At 40.9% G+C, this 20,610-nt stretch overlaps 1 protein-coding gene across 2 annotated transcripts; it reads right to left on the bottom strand.

The window, feature by feature from the left end:
- Positions 1-229: 229 nt before the first annotated feature.
- lrrc4bb (leucine rich repeat containing 4Bb) lies at positions 230-10,726 on the bottom strand. 2 transcript variants are annotated; one of them, XM_056366708.1, is made up of 4 exons: positions 10,268-10,726; positions 6,168-6,301; positions 5,693-6,065; positions 230-5,566 (listed from the first exon to the last, which is right to left on the bottom strand). In XM_056366708.1, exons 3-4 carry the CDS (start codon positions 5,933-5,935, stop codon positions 3,578-3,580), a joined length of 2,232 nt encoding a protein of 743 aa, XP_056222683.1. In that variant the 5' UTR covers positions 5,936-6,065; positions 6,168-6,301; positions 10,268-10,726; the 3' UTR covers positions 230-3,577. The 2 variants fall into 2 exon arrangements, with proteins under 2 accessions (XP_056222683.1, XP_056222682.1); XM_056366707.1 differs by having other exon boundaries at positions 5,693-6,301.
- Positions 10,727-20,610: the final 9,884 nt, after the last annotated feature.

Below are 20,610 nucleotides of genomic sequence, written 5' to 3'. Positions count from 1 at the left end.
GACATTTAATGACAATACATAAAGACCCAAATTGATAATTTCACATATCAGGATACAACCAACAACTGGAAACGAAAAAGAGGGGGGAAAAAAGAAAAACACAAAAATGACATTTTTTTCCTTTTTTTTTGTATTAAAGAAATCAAAATCTTTCTAGAGCTTAACACTGTTCACTATTTCTTTTTAAAAAGCTTTCAAAACAGACCCAGGTTTTTTTTTTTATATATATATATATATATTGTTTTATCAAACAGAACAGCTTACCTTTTTTAGGACCAAAAGGTCAGTCCATTTTCTTGTCTTGCAATTTTGGTGTCTCAGATACGATAATCCATTTCATTAAGGAGTTTTGCTTCCAACAACCCAAGAAATGTCATCTGGGCTGAAGCATCCATTGCAAGCGATGGGTGGTGCAGAGGATAGACATATGCCAGTACTCCATCTGTAGCCAGGCTACATCAATTCTCCACCATAATAAACAGTGAGGTACAGTTGCCCAATCTGCAGATATTCAGATTCCAGTCTCAAGCTTGTGATCCTCATTAAAAAGTGTCACGTTTGTTAGCATTCCTAGAATGAGCTTCCTTTTAAATCGCATCAAGTATATGTACAATGGCAGCCACTATACTAAGATGCAACAGAGCCTCTCTGCATTCCTTCTAAACGTTAATAATAATGATGATAACCATGCATGGTGCATGTTACGGATGTCCAGAGGTATGAAAGGAACATTTCTGTGCTGATCAGGGGAGTCACCATCATGTTAAAACATTGCTACAGTAGTGTTACAGATTTGTGGCATGGTTAAGATGCAGAAACGTACCCTCAAACAGCACACAAGGAGGTATCTAATATGCTCTTTGAAATCTGACGACAGAGCCACCAAATGTAGCACATCAAGGGAGCGGCCATATGTTGTGTCTTTAACCTTCATTTATATTCTATTTGTGTCTCTGTGGGGCTACAGTTGAACCCTGCCCACTAGATCCGTTGGTTGGGTTGCAACAAATTTACATTTACTATGGTTTTGAATGAGATTCACAATGGAAAAACACTGACACCAAGTTGAGAGGATACTTGGCTGCAATTTAGACAACCTGAGTTATTTGATCAATCCGTTTAGATGTGCCATTGTAGGTATTAACAGACAGATTTCAAAAGATGGCTTAGATGTTTAGCATTAAACAGGACGAACGTGCTGTGCATTGATGTAACAGATGTTCCTTTCATGGATTAACCTCTGTGACTGCTCAATCTGGGTGGGTTTTCTCTGATATCATCGCTCATATCATCATCATCATTATTACTATTCTTCAGTTCCTTTTATTCCAATAAGTGTGGGCTCATTGCTGATAAGAAAAACCATCATCACTCACATAAAACAGCTCCTATACATATATATATATATATATATATATACACATATATATATATATATATATATATATATATATATATATATATAGGAGCAATAGCCACACACACACACACATATATATATATATATATATATATATACATACATACATACATATACATGCATGAGGGAGGGGTGCAATTAAAGAAAAAGCAATAGAACAAAAACAGCAAAATCACATACAGAGCTGCATTACAGTCAAAAGACTCACTGATATGATTTTGTTGATAATACTATCTCAGGTTCATTTATCTGGAATAACTGGTTGCATGTCCAGTTTGTGCTCAATTGCAACAAACATTTTAGGTTCCTACTTAAAAAATACAATCTGTTATCCAAAAAAAGGTAATTTATTCAATGTTTTTCTTAACCTTAATCATCTTCCCATTTCAAAAACACTGTTAAAGAATCACCATGGGAGACGCGTATCGAGGGCTAATTTCAGACAAAAGCGCCTTCATTAAGAGTAAGATCATCTAGTTCTGTCAAAAACACTCATTTTGGAAAACCAGTAGTGTCTGTAGAACATCCATAGGAGAGTGACTGAAAGCCTGTGTGAGCATGTTAATAGAGAAGATGGCACCTATCATTACCAGAATGACTAATGGCTAAACCACAAACCATACATTCAATCCAGGTTTAGTGCAGAGGCCTGCATAATGTCTCACACTTTACTTATGTGGTTGCCATATTGACCCGCCACAACCCAATATATGATTGATTTATTTCACACGTAATGATACATGGCTAGACAACTGTACACATTATATCAAACTAACAAAAATAAAGAAATACATAGTTGAAACGCAAGAAGCGTAAATGGCATTTAACATATGAAAGTTACACTATAAAAATGTGGATCTTACAATTGTCATACAACCAGACATTATTATTATTAATATACTGTACATTTCCATTCATTCCAATCATCCTAAGATGGATGTTTAATCCCTTCTTGAATGCTGTTGCAGATAGATGTCTAATCATCCTTATGACAGCATTTTATGGCATGACTATGGTAACCATGAGCAAGGAGGTCATATCAAATTCCTGTCTAAAAGCAAATATCTGGCTACTGATCTGATTTAAATAACACATTGTCAACACTTTATTTTACCCATACAGATCTTTGCATTGAATTACCTTTCTGTGTTTGTGGAACATAGTTTTACCATTATTTGATGCTGGCATTTAAGTATCAGAATTGTCAATTCAAATACCAAGTAGCTGGCTTTTACAAAATACATAATACACTCTCAGAACACAAAAGTTTGTAATGATTATTACTGAAGCAACAGACAAAAGTTTGTCAAACAGAGATCTGCATTTACTGTTCTACAACCTAAATGGACTTTATGTCACAAAGCCAATTCAAAGATTCACAATGAGTGTTGCAATTGAGCCCTTATGTTTCTGAGAAGTAGCCAAACTTAAAACATGTATCATAACCAACGTCCACTATCGCCGCCCCTGATTATTCACAAAGAAACAAACTGTACCAGCTTATACATCCACCCCAAAATATCTCTGCATTGGAGTCTGCGATGATACATATTTAAATGAAAATATATTTATATAATTTGTGGATTTTTCACAGTAGTTTGTACTGCACTGTACCTTTTTGTCCATCTCTTTATGCCTACATAATTTTCACCTTGAGGGAGTCTATTGAGTCACTTGAGAGAGAGTGTGGCTTGTGTTTTGTGTGGAAGAAAAATGTCTCTTGGAATTTGTTCTGTAATGTCGCCGATCTTCAGTGTGGTAAGTGCTGTGCATGTCTTTCATCTCTGCTGGCCAACAACAATTTGGGGACTGAATACTCTGAAAGGCTAGTTTTTCCCTATAGGAACACAGCTTGTAGAAACTGCAAAAAACATTTGCTTTGGCACAGATTTACATTGTAGCAATGTCCATTCCTTGATCTTCATGGCCATGATCGTTACTACAAACACAAGTGGCCCATTGTGGTAATCCTTGGCTCAGTACACTGTCACGGATAAGTCTATGTGTTTGTGTATTGCCGTGTCAGTCTATCCTCTCTCCTGGTGTAATGTCAATGCACTCTAGTGTCTAATCATTCCGCGCATTTAAACCCAACATCAATCCCCTCTCTGTCTCCGACTCTTGCTCACTCTCTCTCTATACTCTCACTTTTTGTTTTTAGATTTGAGTCTCTTGAACGTTTTCCTTCGAGCTCCCTTTGAAGAGAAGAGGTTCCATTTGGGGATTCTGGTTTTGGCCCATGAAACCTTTGATCGATCCATGTAAGCCCATAGTCGGCATGGGGAGAGACATTGGCAGCGGTGGGGACATAGAATTGGGGTTGGTGTTGGTGCCGTTGCCTGATGAGGTGAGCAAATTAGATGTAGAGATTGGGACTGAGGTACAGGAGATGGGGATATCCTGGCCTTGCTGGTTCTTGAGGATCCCTCCTGGTCCCATCCCTTCGGTGCCAATACTAAGACCCATCACATTGTTGTTGAAATGGGTCTTGTAGTAATGGTTAAGAGTATCTGTACGGCCAATGTTGGGAAGGTTGACTATTTCTGGATGATGTATCCTTAGGGTTCCTTCTCCACCTGCTCCAGAATTCATTGTTGAACCACCTGAGATACCACTCCCGGCCCCGGCTCCGATCTCATCTTCTACATTGACTATTTCAATGGCTCTGGCTGGGCCGTGGTGCTTGTGTAGCTGGTGCTGCTTCCGGAGTTTATAGAAGACCACCAACATTACAGCTGCCATAAAAGTAATGGCCACAAAGCAACCAATGATGATCTTAGTTGTTTTCATTACATCATCCAGGCCAGGAATGTTAGTTACATCCATTATGGACACAGTCACTGCATTTTCAGTAGCTCTGTTGGCTCGTGGGGACAGTGAGGAAAGAGAGGAGAGAGAAGGTGATATAGTGATGCCAGGTCTGCCCTCTATCACCCCTCTTTGAACAGTAGGATTAGAGAAATCTATGAATGTCTCATTAACATACTGTCTTGCTGAGTTCTCCTCCTCTCCTCTTACTGTCTCTACTGTTTCCACAGTGACAGTGGTGAAATAACTGTAGCTGTTGCTGGGGTCTGACGCAGACACATTGAGGACAGCGGTTGCAGTGGTGTTTCCAGCAGAGTTGGTTACCATGCAAGTGTACTGCCCAGTGTCTTGCACGGTCACATTTGTGAAGTTCAGTGTTCCGTCATGAAGCACTGAGATCCTAACTCGGTACGATCCGTGGGTCATCAGAGTGCCATTTGGAGTGAACCAATTCACAGAGGTCATCGAGGTTCCAGTGCGACATTTCAGCTCAGCAGCCATGCCCTCAGTGACATTGAGGTCAGTGGGTGGCTCAACAATCACTGGGGCATAGCAGGTAAAGTGGCTCTGGTCTAGTTCCCCAATGTACTTGCCCTTTAGACCTGGGGGCGCATGGCAGCGAGCACAACATGTGGTGTTGCTGGGAACTGTTTCTTTCAGCCACCAGCTGAGCCACAGAACATCACAGTTGCACACCCAAGGGTTGTGGTTGAGATGCACTCTCTCCAACTGGTGCAAAGGGGTGAAGAGATCATGAGGCAGGGAATGCAGGGAATTGTGGGAGAGGTTGAGCTCCTCCAGGTTTTTGAGATCATCAAAAGCATTGCGTTCAATGACTGACACTCTGGAGTGCATTAGCCACAGCTTGCGAAGCGACACTAGGCCCTGGAAGGATCCAGGCCGGACTATACCAAGCTGGTTCCCTGAAAGCTCTAACTCCTCTAGTCGTACCAGTGGGGTGAGGTTAGGGATGTCCTTCAAGCCGCACATGCCAAGATTCAAGAAGCGCAAGTTTACCAGACCTTCAAAAGCAGCCTCTGAGATGAAATCCAGCTTCCTGAGTTCCCCTAGATCAAGACGTCGTAAAGAGGGAACTCGGTGAAAGGCAAATGCAGGCAGCGTCTCGATGGGGTTGTTTCGTAGCCATAGTTCCCTTAGCTTGCTGAGGTACTCAAAGGCTTGTGACGGTACCACTGTAAGACGGTTGTCAAAAAGCTCCAGCGTGTTGAGGTTGGGAAGGCCATTGAAAGCTCCCACCTCAATTTGTCGGATGTGGTTCTTGGAGAGCTGGAGGATTTCCAAATGCCGCAGGTGCTTAAATGTGTCAGACTTGATCACCTGGTGTAGAAACAAAAACATGGAGGCACATTGTAGCAATGCCAAAATTACCGCTGTCAACATTTATTCAATAAATCACAATGTATGCAGAATTTAGGGTCTGCATGTACATGAAGCCATATTTACCTGAATTGTGTTCTCTTGTAGATTGAGGTATCTTGTGTTCTCTGAAATACTCTCCGGGACTTGATCTAAACTCTTCCTTGTACAGATGACACGGCTCGCCTGATTGGAGCAGGTACAGGGGGTGGGGCAGGGGGGTGCTGCCTCTGTGAGCTGAGGTCCATGGTTGTGAAACCACAACAAAAGCTGGACCAACCAGAGGAGGGGGGAAGGGGTGCAGGGGCTGGTCACCATGACAACACGCATGGCAACTGAGTCATGACCCACCCCTATTGCTATGATGTTGATAAGTCACCTCCAAACAAGGGAATTTAAGTGCTTATCTTGATGTTCATATTTGATGCTCTTATTCTGTTTTTTCTCCTTCAAGCAGTCACTTTAAAAATTGAGAAGAAAAAGTGCAATGTTATATTAAAGACTATTTATCATTAATAGATTCTTATTTTACTTTGCTCATGTTTCTTTGACTATCACACACCTTATTCTCTTCAATATGTCATTTTAGGGAACCCTGAATTTTTTTGTTCCCATGGCAATCATTAGCGTATAAATCAAATTTGGGGGAGGATTTGCTCTTGAAAGTGCTGTCCCTGTGGAGGCTGTTGCTTCTCACTGTAGGGGGAAGAGAGAAAAGCAGAGAGAGGAAGGAGGTCAAGCAAGTGCACAGTGCTGTAGCTTCAAGATATCAGCCTACCACAAACATGCAAGTATTCCCAGGAATTAAATTATATCTCAAAATATTAAAATGTCCTGTCACCAGACAGGACATTGTAATATCTTTTCTAAAGAGGTGGCTCTCAAATTGTGGCCTGTAGTCGAACTGGTGAGTCAGCTGCCATTTTCTTCATAGGTTGAACTTAACATCTGGGTCATGGTGTGAAATGGCCACAAAATTCGAAAACCTCAAGCTGGATCAAAAGTGCTGCAGTACACCCATTAGGATGACAGTCTCATCATCAACTGGTATGCGTCTAGTCAGATGCATGCTCTCAGAAATAGAATCTCACATTTTAAAGAATGCAAAGTTGTTGAATGCAATTACAACTGCCAGTGGGACTCATCTAGACCTAAGGTTAATGCAGAGATTCGTGCAATCCATCATGAGGCAGTAGCACAGCATTACAAATGAGATAACAAATGATGCCTGCATGCAGTAATTTAGCAATTAAGATATGAAGGAATGATTATTTACTTCTGAAATTTTACTGCAATGCACATGCTGTGTACAATAAGTGCAACACATTTAGAAAAGATCCCCAACCAGTGAGAGCGGATGAGCCGAAAATGAAATTGACACCTAGCTTGTGAACAAAGTGAAGACGATGTTGCAAAACACTTTTATGGCTTTTGTAACACATATTATGTGTTTCTTTGGTTAAGAGAGTGTCACACACTTCTTGAAGAAACAGAAATGGCTGCAAGCATCAGCAGACTCACTAAATTTAGAAATGCTTGGGCTTGTTCCCTTATACTGATTAGACCAAAGAGAAAGTGTTCATTGTTTTCTCAAGCTCGACACGATGACTCTAGCAGTCACAAGCCCGTGTTGTCTATTGAAAACAAACAAGAGGATCTTTGTTACCTGTCATGTTATATGACCGCCGTGTTACCATTATTTATGTTCTATATATAAGAACTCTAGGATACGCTTTCCAAATGTTTTAGTCTCTAATAAACAGGTTATTTTTTAAAAGCTTCCATGGCAGTCCTTAGCATCTCCACCTAGAAACACGGTTGCTGTGGCAACCTGCTCACTCACCATCTTGTGTTTTTACTGTCCAGTGCCCTATTCCACATTACTGTGTTTAGCTGAGCTTGATGAACATTTGCTGCACAAAACTGATCAGAAACACCTTTTTGGTCTGAATCAACATAAATTTGATTTAAAGCTTAAGCTGTATTCTCTTCTTTTTTTTTTTTACCAGATATACAATCAATGGTCTTTTGCTCAGTAGATACCTTGACCTAGAGGAACAAAAACTGGCTTTGTATATAAAAATATATATTTACATAAGTGCAGGGAAACCTGAGGAGCACATAGTTGAACCTTGGCCTTCAATATCACAACAGAGGAAACAAATCTGCCATGAATCTTAATATCTACAAGGTCTGAGGATTAGGTCAACATCAGTCTTTATTAAAAACATAGCTCTGAGAACTCTTAAAGCAGCTATTAAGAAAGCTCATAAGGGAGTGTATGCTAAAAATAGACTTTTTCAGATGCTCTGCACATCCCACAGACTCTCTCTCTCTCTCTGTGTGCGTGTGACACATGCACACACATACACACTTCCATATCCACAACCTTCCTAAGTGTAACTGCCACAGAGAAATAACAACACATCCATCTCCATGTAGATTTTTGAACACAAATTCTAAACCCCAGCCAGCAGGTAACTGTGCATTTCAATAATTCCACAAAGTTGAAAAAAGAAAACGCTTCAGTGTCTGTCCCAGACGTCAGAATTGTATGTGATCCAGAATGGTGGTTTGATAGTTAGAATGGTGATTAGTTCGTCATAAAATGATTCATGGAGGCATCAAAACACAACATCATTAATATTCAGCTGGTCAAAGAATTGATCATACCACTGCTCTGTTTTTGATGCAGTGTATCACACACCAGTACTTAATTGAAAATACTGTGAGATGGTGTTTTGCTTGTATTTATTGTCTCTTTTTTCTTATGGATATCTTGAAAATATTGGTAGTTAAATGTGATTTCAAGAATCCTGCGCTCTATAATTCCTCCAGCCACTGCCTTCATTTTTGAAATTTATCAAAGCACAGAGGTAATGGGTGAAGTTGAGATATAAATGTAAGAGATGTGCAGCTGTATTCAGCACAAATATATTGTGATGATGGTATAAAGATTTTGCAAAAATGCACAATTGCATTTTGTTCTAAGCTTTAATGTGTTTCCATCATTGCATCATTACAGGGGAAAAGCCTTTGGCAGCAGTCAACAGTAGGCTAAGCTGTTTGATGCAGGTTTTTTTTTTTCTTAAAATTGAAAGAAGTGAGCATTTTCCTCTGCTTTAAGCAGCAAAAAAGTCACTGGGGTGAGACAGTCAAACGATCCATGTAAAACACCACACAGGGTAAAAAATGATATTATAAGGAGAGACCTTGAATCTGCAAGCAGGACGCCTGTTGCCTTGACCTCCCATCTTCAAGTTCTCCACCACATGAGAACACAAGAACAACAGCACACACCGATGATGGCCCTTTATTTTTAGAATATTACACCTTGACTCATCTGAGGGCCAGCTCTGTCGCCACTGGCCTTCATCCTCATCCTTGTGAGGAAAAAAATAAATAAAAGAAGTGTTTTCTTTGGGTTTATGACAGGCTGAGACGTCGGCTGAGTTGTATTTTTTTTCCAACCAGTTTCACACACAGGTATTTCTCTGTCTTGATCTTAGCCGTTTTTCCATGTCAAGAGCAGATTGCAACCGTGTAGATATTGATTATTTGATCAGGCCTGAGAGAGCGCTCAGTCGTGAAAAGACAAATTAGCTGCAAGCTGCTGACCAATTGCTACAAACCAATCACATCATCGTAAGCGCCTGATTGTATCAATGCCTTGCTCTCAACAAACAGAGTCATTAAGGTTTATGAAGAGGCAAAACGCGTCTTGTTGTTTTCATTAAACATCGAGGCTGTGGGATATTTCCTGTATGCCTACACAAGGCCCAATTAGACCTCATGTATTTACAGATGGTCTGGATGAACACAAAGCGACACAGGTGCAGCAGGGCCAACATCATCTACTGTAACTATGACAACACTAGATTGATTCAGGACGTGGGAATCAGGGTAGGATGGGACGCATTTCAACAGTATATAGTAACAACCATTGCTTTTTGTTTAGAGAAAGAAAAATGCAGGTTGATGCCAAATATTTTCTCCACTTTCAGCTGGTGACGAGTATATTTTCTAATTTCTCTCAAATCAACTCAACAAGAAAAAAGAGAAAGAACGAGAGAGAGGGAGAGGGAGACATAACCTGTCCATTTTCTCCTGCAGTCGCAACCTCTAATCTGCAATCTCTCCTCATCATATAGCCTCTAGCATAATATCTCCTACAATTCAACAGAATGGCCTTATTCATCTATGCAGCTGCGCTCACTACGGCGCACCTTCTCGGGAACGCAATTGAAATTCTGAATAGGCCTAATTCTGCACATGCTGCATTACAAAATGGCTTGCATCCATTCTCTCTTCAGGGTAATGACAACATGACTGCACCCAAAAATAATCTATAGGCTGTCCTTTTTCTTTTTCTGTAAAATAATATGTGTGGACATGTGAAACACACGCTTACATAAGGAAGCGTGTCATTTTAATACATTTGCAATGAGCAGCACAGCTTTATACCACTGACAAGACAGTCTCTTATGCTGGTATTAATTATTTACTTAAATTATAATGCATCCGTGCAACATTTGCACATTTCATTATTAAATCTTTATCATCTCGTGACTGATTTCAGCATCCATGCACGTTAGGTAACAAATGCAGTAATTACGCCGGCCATTTCAGTCCCTTCTACCTGTACATCCAATATACACGTACCTTAATGTTTCGGCGGCTGCGGCGTGAGGTCGATGTTTTCTCTCCTCTCGTCCCTTCTCCCGATCGTCAGTTTTCCAACCTCGCTATCTATGTCTCCCTTTCTCGTCCCTAAATTGATTCGCTTGTTTCCACGGCTGTGAGCTGGCTCTTGTTCTTGTAGGCTAGATCCGCAGCGCCAACGCAACGCGGGGGGCTACAGTGATGGCAGGTTAAAGATGAACCGAATCCACACACACACACACACGCGCGCGCGCACACACACACACACACACACGCGGGGTAAAAAAAAAAAAAAAGACAGTGATCAGATTAAGGGGTCGTTGGAGAAAATGATTTTAGTATTATCACATTTAGGAACGAGGTCTGGGACGAGTGCATCCATGCGTCTTATCATCATTGGAGAGGAACGCAGGCAGCAAACGCGACGGCGCCCGCTGGGCAGAGCATTTTGCGTCCAGCATAAGCGACTCTTTACGCACATTCCGTATGTTTCAGTCTGAATCCCACTAAGACAGCATTAGAAGAATAGATGAAGGACCAAGGACTCGTGGATGTACCTGCCTCCTTTAGATGCTTTAATGGATTAAACTCTACATCCAGAGAAGGATGATACCAAAATAATAAAAATATATTATTTTTTTGTGTGTTTTTTAGTCTAAATTTTTTTTTTCATATCACATAAGCTCTAGACATGTGATGAGTATAGTCACATCTTTATTAATATGACTCAGCAGCACTCCATGTTCAGCAGAATTAAATGAGTCAGTGTGTTACGTCTAATAAAGGGAGATTTTAACCATTATCAGTGTTTATCATGGGCACCTGTTTAACCAGACGTCATCAAACATCTGCAGTGAGAAACATTTCTGCTCCACTGAGTCTTGAAGAGTTTTGTAGACTTACTATTGTCCATATCCACAATGAATGCTCAGTGCTAGCACATGCATTTTGGTAATGGCCGGCTAAGATTAAATCTAGCAAACTAATGAGGTCTGTTTTCTGCAGACTTTGCATATGAGTATTTACTTATTTTTTCCCAAAGCAATCCTCAGGGGTGAAATTAAAGCTGTACATAAGGAAGCCACCACTATAACTTGCTGTCAGCATCCAGACAGCAAGCACTCTGCAACCCTGTCAGGCTGGCACTTTATAAAAACCCAAACCTTTGAATACTTCTGAACCCTGCAAATGTGCATAAGAAGTATTTTGTGAGCAGGTTCCAGAGTTTGGTAGGCTGCTGCATGTTTTTAATTACAGGATTGCAAAGAACGTCAGCAAGTTATTAGCCAATAAAGAAAAGCTTTAGTCAGTAAAGAGATGCCAATCTTTCTCTCTTCGTGGCCTGTCCGTATTGATCTTTGCTCATGTGTGCGTCCACACGTGTCAAGTGCTTTAGCTCCTCTACAATTCTTTTAGTGTAAAGTTAGTGCAGAAGAAGAAAATCGCCCCTTGTAGTTTTGTATCCACTACCAAGACTAGTTTGTGGGTAAAAATAAATCTCAGTACATCTTTGCTCTGTCTCAGCTCTAAAGGTCAAAGGACAGAGAAGGCCAGGCATGCTTCAGAAAGACCCCCAAGATATATACTCTCTCTCCCCCTCTCCATCTCTCTCCTCCTTTCCCTTCCTCACCCTCTCCCGTGCTCCTCCCCTCCCTCTCCGTGAATGCCGTAGTGAGTATTGTTCACGACCACTAGCTTTTGCTGAAAGCCGCACAGCAATGAGGTCTCTGTGCCTTTTTGCCTCTCTCTTCCTCTCCCCTCCCCCTCCTCTGCCTCTCTCCCTCTCTCTCTCCCACCCATCTACCTCTCTCTCCTTCCCTCTCTTTCTCCCTCTCTCTCCCTCTATTAAATTTCCAGTCACACAGTGGTGCAGAGGATATTCCTCCTTTCCCTCTTTCTCCCTCTTCCCTCATTCCCTCTCACTCATGCTGAAATCTTAGCCCACATCCAGTCTCTCGCTCGACCCTGGCTGCCTTTCAGTGCTTTTCTGCCACTCTCGTCTCCTCTCTCTGTACATCTTTTTGCCTTCCAACCCCCGCGCCATTTAAAATGATTCCACGCCACCCATGCCAAACACACCCTGTGCCTCTGCTCCCCCCCCCCCCCCTCTCCTCTCCACTCTATGTCCTCACTGTCATTGCACATTGAATCTGATATTCCCCTTATGCATGTATGGTACGCTTGTGTGTTTGTTTGTGTGTGTGTGTGTGTGTGTGTGTGTGTGTGTGTGTGTGTGTGTGTGTGTGTGTGTGTGTAGGCACCCTTGAGCATGTGTGTGTGTGTGTGTGTGTGTGTGTGTGTGTGTGTGGGAGCGATGGAGTGGAGGGAGGGAGAGGGACATGCATTTGTGCACAGTAAATGAACAAACACTCATCGCTATATTGCTTGTGTCATCAGTACAGGAAGGCTCTTGGAGTAGAAATACCGCGGAGAGAGCTAATCCCAGTATCCAGAGGACGAGTGCATGGCATTTCCAATACAACCCAAACCCCATAAACTCTTAATGCTGTGTTAGGCGCCACAGGGGAGGAGAAGGGGAGGGCGATGAGGATTTGGCAGCAACATGCTAGTGCCAAGACATATGTGGCATGCTGATAGCAGTAGAGAGGTGCAGCTCACACTCTGAAGAAGCTTAGGAGGGGTGCTGATACACATCCATCACTTCCATGGTTTTGGGATACTAGCTAAAGGCACTCTGGAATTGGATAATTGAACGCAGTTCAAATCAAAGATTAAGAATGTGAATTATTTTTGTAGCAGCAGCGCTGATGTTAGATTCTGGTGAAGAGGCATCAGTGATCTGTTCAATGGCCCCAAGTGTCCAATTGGGATTGTGAACAAAGCGATATTTTTGGTGGTTATTTTTAGGAAATGTAAGTGAAAAAGTTGGATTGGTGCTCATTGCCATCTGTGCCAGAGAATAAGAGAGATACAAGAGAGAGTTTCGAGTTATTCATGGTGACACCCCTGTGTGTGTGTGTGTGTGTGTGTGTGTGTGTGTGTGTGTGGTGTGTGTGTGTGTGTGTGTTGTGTGTGTGTGTAGGCACCCTTGAGCATGTGTGTGTGTGTGTGTGTGTGTGTGTGTGTGTGTGTGTGGAGCGATGGAGTGGAGGGAGGGAGAGGGACATGCATTTGTGCACAGTAAATGAACAAACACTCATCGCTATATTGCTTGTGTCATCAGTACAGGAAGGCTCTTGGAGTAGAAATACCGCGGAGAGAGCTAATCCCAGTATCCAGAGGACGAGTGCATGGCATTTCCAATACAACCCAAACCCCATAAACTCTTAATGCTGTGTTAGGCGCCACAGGGGAGGAGAAGGGGAGGGCGATGAGGATTTGGCAGCAACATGCTAGTGCCAAGACATATGTGGCATGCTGATAGCAGTAGAGAGGTGCAGCTCACACTCTGAAGAAGCTTAGGAGGGGTGCTGATACACATCCATCACTTCCATGGTTTTGGGATACTAGCTAAAGGCACTCTGGAATTGGATAATTGAACGCAGTTCAAATCAAAGATTAAGAATGTGAATTATTTTTGTAGCAGCAGCGCTGATGTTAGATTCTGGTGAAGAGGCATCAGTGATCTGTTCAATGGCCCCAAGTGTCCAATTGGGATTGTGAACAAAGCGATATTTTTGGTGGTTATTTTTAGGAAATGTAAGTGAAAAAGTTGGATTGGTGCTCATTGCCATCTGTGCCAGAGAATAAGAGAGATACAAGAGAGAGTTTCGAGTTATTCATGGTGACACCCCTGTGTGTGTGTGTGTGTGTGTGTGTGTGTGTGTGTGTGTGGTGTGTGTGTGTGTGTGTGTTGTGTGTGTGTGTAGGCACCCTTGAGCATGTGTGTGTGTGTGTGTGTGTGTGTGTGTGTGTGTGTGTGGAGCGATGGAGTGGAGGGAGGGAGAGGGACATGCATTTGTGCACAGTAAATGAACAAACACTCATCGCTATATTGCTTGTGTCATCAGTACAGGAAGGCTCTTGGAGTAGAAATACCGCGGAGAGAGCTAATCCCAGTATCCAGAGGACGAGTGCATGGCATTTCCAATACAACCCAAACCCCATAAACTCTTAATGCTGTGTTAGGCGCCACAGGGGAGGAGAAGGGGAGGGCGATGAGGATTTGGCAGCAACATGCTAGTGCCAAGACATATGTGGCATGCTGATAGCAGTAGAGAGGTGCAGCTCACACTCTGAAGAAGCTTAGGAGGGGTGCTGATACACATCCATCACTTCCATGGTTTTGGGATACTAGCTAAAGGCACTCTGGAATTGGATAATTGAACGCAGTTCAAATCAAAGATTAAGAATGTGAATTATTTTTGTAGCAGCAGCGCTGATGTTAGATTCTGGTGAAGAGGCATCAGTGATCTGTTCAATGGCCCCAAGTGTCCAATTGGGATTGTGAACAAAGCGATATTTTTGGTGGTTATTTTTAGGAAATGTAAGTGAAAAAGTTGGATTGGTGCTCATTGCCATCTGTGCCAGAGAATAAGAGAGATACAAGAGAGAGTTTCGAGTTATTCATGGTGACACCCCTGTGTGTGTGTGTGTGTGTGTGTGTGTGTGTTGTGTGTGTGTGTGTGTGTGTGTGTGTGTGTGTGTGTGTGTGTGTGTATGTGCGCGCGCATGTTAGCGAGACAGAGAGGGAGAGAAAATAGAGAGAAAAATCCTTGTGTCACAGTATCTTAGCAACTGCCTCCATCTCCTTGGAGACAAGAACTGACATCATTTCCTGTCTGCGAGAACTCACTTTTGGTTTGTACACAGTGTGTTTGTGCGTACGACTGCGAGGGCATGTGCGTGTGTGTGTCTGTTTGTTTGTGTGCTGGCGTGTGTCCATGTTCATATGCAGATGTGGGCCTGCAGTAAGTGCACCGATGCAGATAGGATGTATTCTAGTGTTTCAGTCAGGGTGTGTTCAAGAATGTCACTCCATTTGAAGTCAACAAAAAGAGAAACAAAAGTCATTTTCTGTGATAAGAATTATACTGGCACTGATTTCTACTTAAAAAGGTTTAATTGTTTACCCTATAACTATTATTTTTGAAATTGGGATTTTAAATGGAGCTGTGAAATTGTAACATCAAGACCAAAACTAATAGGATTTTCAGATCCAAATGTTTGTTTTTTCTTCTAAACAATTTGAATGCTATTTTCTTGTAGCTTAAAGTTAAATCCATAAACATAATTTGTACCCTGTAATAGAGCTAGTTTTTCTGTTTGTACCAATGTGAAATGTTTGTATGTTTTTATTTTCCATCCATTTGTACTTTGACAGCCAAGACTGTGTCTGCATCAAGTTTGTTAGTATCTAGAGTCTTCTGCATGTAGGCCTACCAAGCAGCCTGAGAGAAAGCCATCTTCAACTGCCATCTTGTGGGCAAAGGAGTGAAGTGCAGTTAGTGATAAATTCTCTCACTTTATTCTTAAGTCACTGTTATGTTGTATATATTTTTTTTAGCTTAAATAAACATCAAATATTTCATTATGTCACACTTGAACTTGCCAATGGAAATAAGATATAAAATCATAAATTCAGAATAATATTTTACAGTCAGTGCGTTCAACAGAATTTGCTTCTTCTTCCCAGATTTAGCCAGCACTCTAGAGTAATTATGGAAAACATTAACCTCCAAACTGCACTCAACATATTATAATATGATTTTCCCCATCTTCCCATTTTTGTTTGTTTGTTTTTTCGTTTTACAATCTTTGTGACTAATGGGCTAGCTCATGGGATAGCTTCTAATTTAGCATGCAGATATGACGGTGTAATCACTCTTCTTCAGCAAGAAACTGTGTACTTCCCAAAAACTATTTCTCAAAGATACCAGAGACTTGATGATATTGAAAATGCTTTTGAAAATGTTCAGTGTGCCACAGTGGCTCGCCTGGTAGAGCATATAGCATTAAGGCTTAGTCCTAATCACAGTGGCCCAGGTTCGAGTCCAACTTGTTACCCTTTACTGTATATCATCCTCTTTCTCTCTCCCCGACTTTCCTGGCTCTCTTTCACTGTGGCAAAAAATACCCCAAAAACTAGTCTTATCCTGAAACAACATGATGCATAGAACCATGTAAAGTTGAGTGTCCTTTCATCAGGTGTGCCACTATAACATGTCAGCTTCATAGCACTTGCCTCCAAAAGTGTTCACTGACATTTAAAAAAACATCCACTTTCACATGGATACAAAGCCGTCTGCAAATGCATTTGAAGGTAATGATTTTGTTTTGCAGATGCATTGAGCGGGAACTACCAAGAACAGCAAGAGATTAATGACACTTTAATGTGCACATGTGCAATCTTCTGTTTACCAACTTCAGAAGCATAAAAGACTCTAAACTTTACCCTACAACCCAAAGGATAAAAAGGACTTTAAGACCAGTTCCAGGAAGACTGGCTCTACTGGGATTACAGTGAACTCCATACAGTCACAAGTTTGATGTCACAGAAAGTATATTCTAGAGACCATGGCTCATAAAAGCCAAAGGGTACACTAATCTCATTCTAATCTCACAAGGTATGTCAGGACATTTTAGTATTGTGACAGTATAGATGCTGAAGATGAAAATGACAAATGACAAAAAAGTGGCCAAGAAAGGTTGTGGTGTACAGTCCAGACCTTGGAAAAATATGGGTCAGTACATGAAAGAACACAGAGCTTTTGCTTCTACCAGATGATTATTATTCCAGGCTCATATGAATCAACACAGTCAGCAACACAAAGACTCAGACCATCATACAGATCAGCATACGATTTACAAGACATCACAGGGGAATCAGTGTCCAGCACTGTGCCAAGATGATGCTTCAGCAGAATGTGCTCACTTCAGCAAAGCATTCTTATTCAAGCTCACAACTTCATCATTAAAGTTCCCTCAATCAAACGGAAGAGCTGAGGGAAAGTTAAAGCAGCAAAGTCACTCCTGTAAAAAAAAAAAACAAAAACCAAAGGCCGGCATCTACAACACACACGTTGCCCTGCACAGCCTGTTCTGTAGCCAAGACAGACATCCCCTACAAAAACACCAGCAAATAGCATATATACAGTGCATTAGGGACATAGATGACATGATATATTGTCATTAAGGAGATCAATTTTTGTAGTTCTCTGAATACACAATTATACAATATGCACAATGTTAGGATCATGTGCAAATAAAGAAGACATTTTAGTCATGCTAGCGATGTGGCCTTTGGGATGGCAATGTGGGTACGTCAGTTCATCACTTTGGTCCAGACTTAAATATCTCAATAACTATGAGATGATTTAACACAACATTTTGTACACAAATTCATGGTTCCCAGAGGATGAATCTGTCTGACCTTGGTGATCCCTTGACTTATCATCTAGCGCCACCATTAAGTTCACATTTGTGCTTTTGATTGAAATGCCATGCCTGTTGGATCAATTACCCTGAAATCTGGTACAGATATATAGATATACACTCCCAATTAGCCCCATTATCAGGTTCAAATTTGAATGTAATTTCTTTTTTTCTTTTTTTTTTTTAAATTAGCAATTACCGGCAAAAAATAATGACAATTACATCAGCCTCCGCTGTGTTTAGTGCTAATTATTTAGTGTTAGCATGCTAACATGCTTCACTACGATGGTAAATATGCCTGTTAATCATCAGCATGTTAACATCATGAAACGCTGAAAGAATGGAATATCCATGGACAGCAGCTTTTTCTGTCCATCACCACATTTGCAGGACACTGTCACTTTGAGACTCACACAGCTGTAAGCATGTAATGAGGAAGAGTCAGATGAATGATAACTAGATCAATGTAACTGCAGGGCCTTACACTCTGCAGCACTCATGTTCTTAGTTTCCTGTTGTGCAAAACTAGAGGATAAGGACACAATGTCTTCAGTAAGAACCACTCACCATGAAATGAACCCACATCACAAAGAGCAAAGTGTATATGCATGAGATTGCTTTATTCTGCATTGTACAAGGATCATCATTATAAGCTTATATATTAATTTGAAAGTTTTAAGTACACTGCATTGTCATATTTTAACAACAGAGGACACATGTTTAACCAACCATCATGAAAACGAAAGAAAGAAAGAAATAATAAGCAATCACAGTCATGTGCATGCATCAAAACCACAGCTCAAACTGAGGGCAGTTAAAGAGTGGTTAGGCAAGCATTATGTGAAAGTCTGTTGTGTTCTCTTTATTCCAACAACGGGCCTCTTGACTTCTCAGATCTTTTTTTAAAATGCTGATATGCCGACTCATTTTCTTTTTATTCCAAAAGGTCCAGCTTTAAGACCCAGCTGCAAAAAAGAAACAAAACGAGTGTCAAACTCTATGATAAATGCATTGTAAACAAGGATAGTAAATATGCATTGGGAGATGAGGATGTTGGGTACATAATTTCCAAACAAAATGATCAAATGATCAAGAAAATATGATCAATATTAAATGTATAAAACACCATATAAAAACGATGCATAACTTGTGCAGTTACCTCTTCACGGACCTTCTTCCATGCCATTTTATTACGAGCACAAGGTAAAAGTCCCATGTCTTTGTAAAAGAGACAGTCTACCTGACAGGTGACTAAAGGGTTCTGGTCTCTGTTGTTTGGCAAAGTGTAGTCTGGGTCAAAAGTGTGATGCATCGCCACCAGGATCACTTTCTGGCTTCTTAAATCTGTGGCACAGACAGACAACACAGATCATACTTTGCAGCTAAAAGACAACATATAAATGTAACATTTTCTCTTGTGTTTGGGTATCTGCGTGTTTACCTGGGATTTTGGACAAAGCTGCATCTAAGGCTGCGTTGATGTCAGACTCAAAACGACTGACAATGGGACAGAAGACAATAGTCGCTTCTCTCTCCTCAGGTGAGTTCACTGTCTTTGCACCGTTTTTGGTGAGTTTTTTAAGAAATTTCTGGTGAGCTTCCAATGTATTTCCGGCAACATATGAGTAAATTTTTTTCATTTTTCCTGAAAAAGAAAAAAAAAAAAAAGTCAAATTTTAGTTTTCCCTCACCATAACTTTCTGAGGGTCTCGGAGATCCTGAACCCTCTTCAACTCAAACTGCACACTAAAAATAATTCTATCAGCTTGATACTTTTGAGAATATCTTATAATAAACAGTGATGTCATGTTTGTGATGGGAGGGGTTGTCACATGTTCCATCTGTGTTACTGGTGTAGACAGCACTTTTATGAAGCTCTGCTCCCCCCGAATCACAAATCTAGATTTCTGTTAATCATGTTTTAGAAAGGTTTGCTCCTAACAGGTCAAGAGGAGGTTTATGCCTCTCTGGGATCTAATTTCCCAAGATATGTTGTTGGTCACTATGCAAGATACTGTAATCTGCATTTCCTTGTCTCTGAAGAACTTTTTAGCAAAGAGAAGGAAGGATGATATGTTTGATCATACAGAATCCGTATAACATACAACCTGAGTCCTAGTTTGCCTTAATGGTCAAAATTGCATTTTGGTACCTTGATCTAATATGTAAACCCAGTTTGTTGCAAAGGAGAGGATTACTACTTCAATACTTATATTTGAAGGAAAAAATTATTTAGTTTGCAATTATTATCATTATTTTTCCACATCATACAACATTGGCCTCGGGGAGACCAACAACAATGAAAAGGGAACGCCTGTGGTAACTCACAGGGGTTCACTTTTATAGGTGATGTCATCCACACCTCTTCCAATTAAGTTTTTTAAAGGTTTGAAAGGTTTTCAAAATGTTTTGGAATAATTAGACATTGTTTGAAGCAATTTGTTCAGGACGTCATTTGTAGCTTTGCAGCAGACGGCACATTATACAACGATTTATAAGAGACATGGCATTAAATCATTTCACTTAGAAAACTTAGAAACTTACTTTTCGAGTCGATTTATAGTCGAATTGTTTCGTCTGACACCAATCCAAACGATACACGAAATGCAATGTTTACGCCTTGAAAGCTTTCACTTTCACTTGAGTACATTGGCGGAAACAGCCAAATGTCGCCCGTTTGGTGCATTGCCATGATATGACCAGCAGAGGTCAGTATTGTTATGTGTATTGGGCACTCACAAGCTGTAAAAGGATGGCCTACACGGCTACCCCCATAAATTTCACAGTTGAAGAATGACATTAGTGGAAACTACTTTCAAACCCATGTACTATTCATAAATTAAAGATTTATGATGAATCACATTTTTGGTGTCACTTGTCTCTGTGGCCTACACACAGAAGAGAAGAGAATCTGAAGTCACAGACTGCATGTTTTAAAGCTAAAAGGATAAAGGAGTCCAAGTGAAAGCTGCTCAGGATTTTACTGTGCTGGAGGTTTTGGTTTGTTT

Source organism: Seriola aureovittata, chromosome 21 (genome assembly GCF_021018895.1).
Source record: "Seriola aureovittata isolate HTS-2021-v1 ecotype China chromosome 21, ASM2101889v1, whole genome shotgun sequence".
Classification (NCBI taxonomy): Eukaryota; Metazoa; Chordata; class Actinopteri; order Carangiformes; family Carangidae; genus Seriola; species Seriola aureovittata.
Note: the sequence above shows the minus strand (reverse complement) of the source record. Positions and strands in the feature narration are given on the sequence as shown.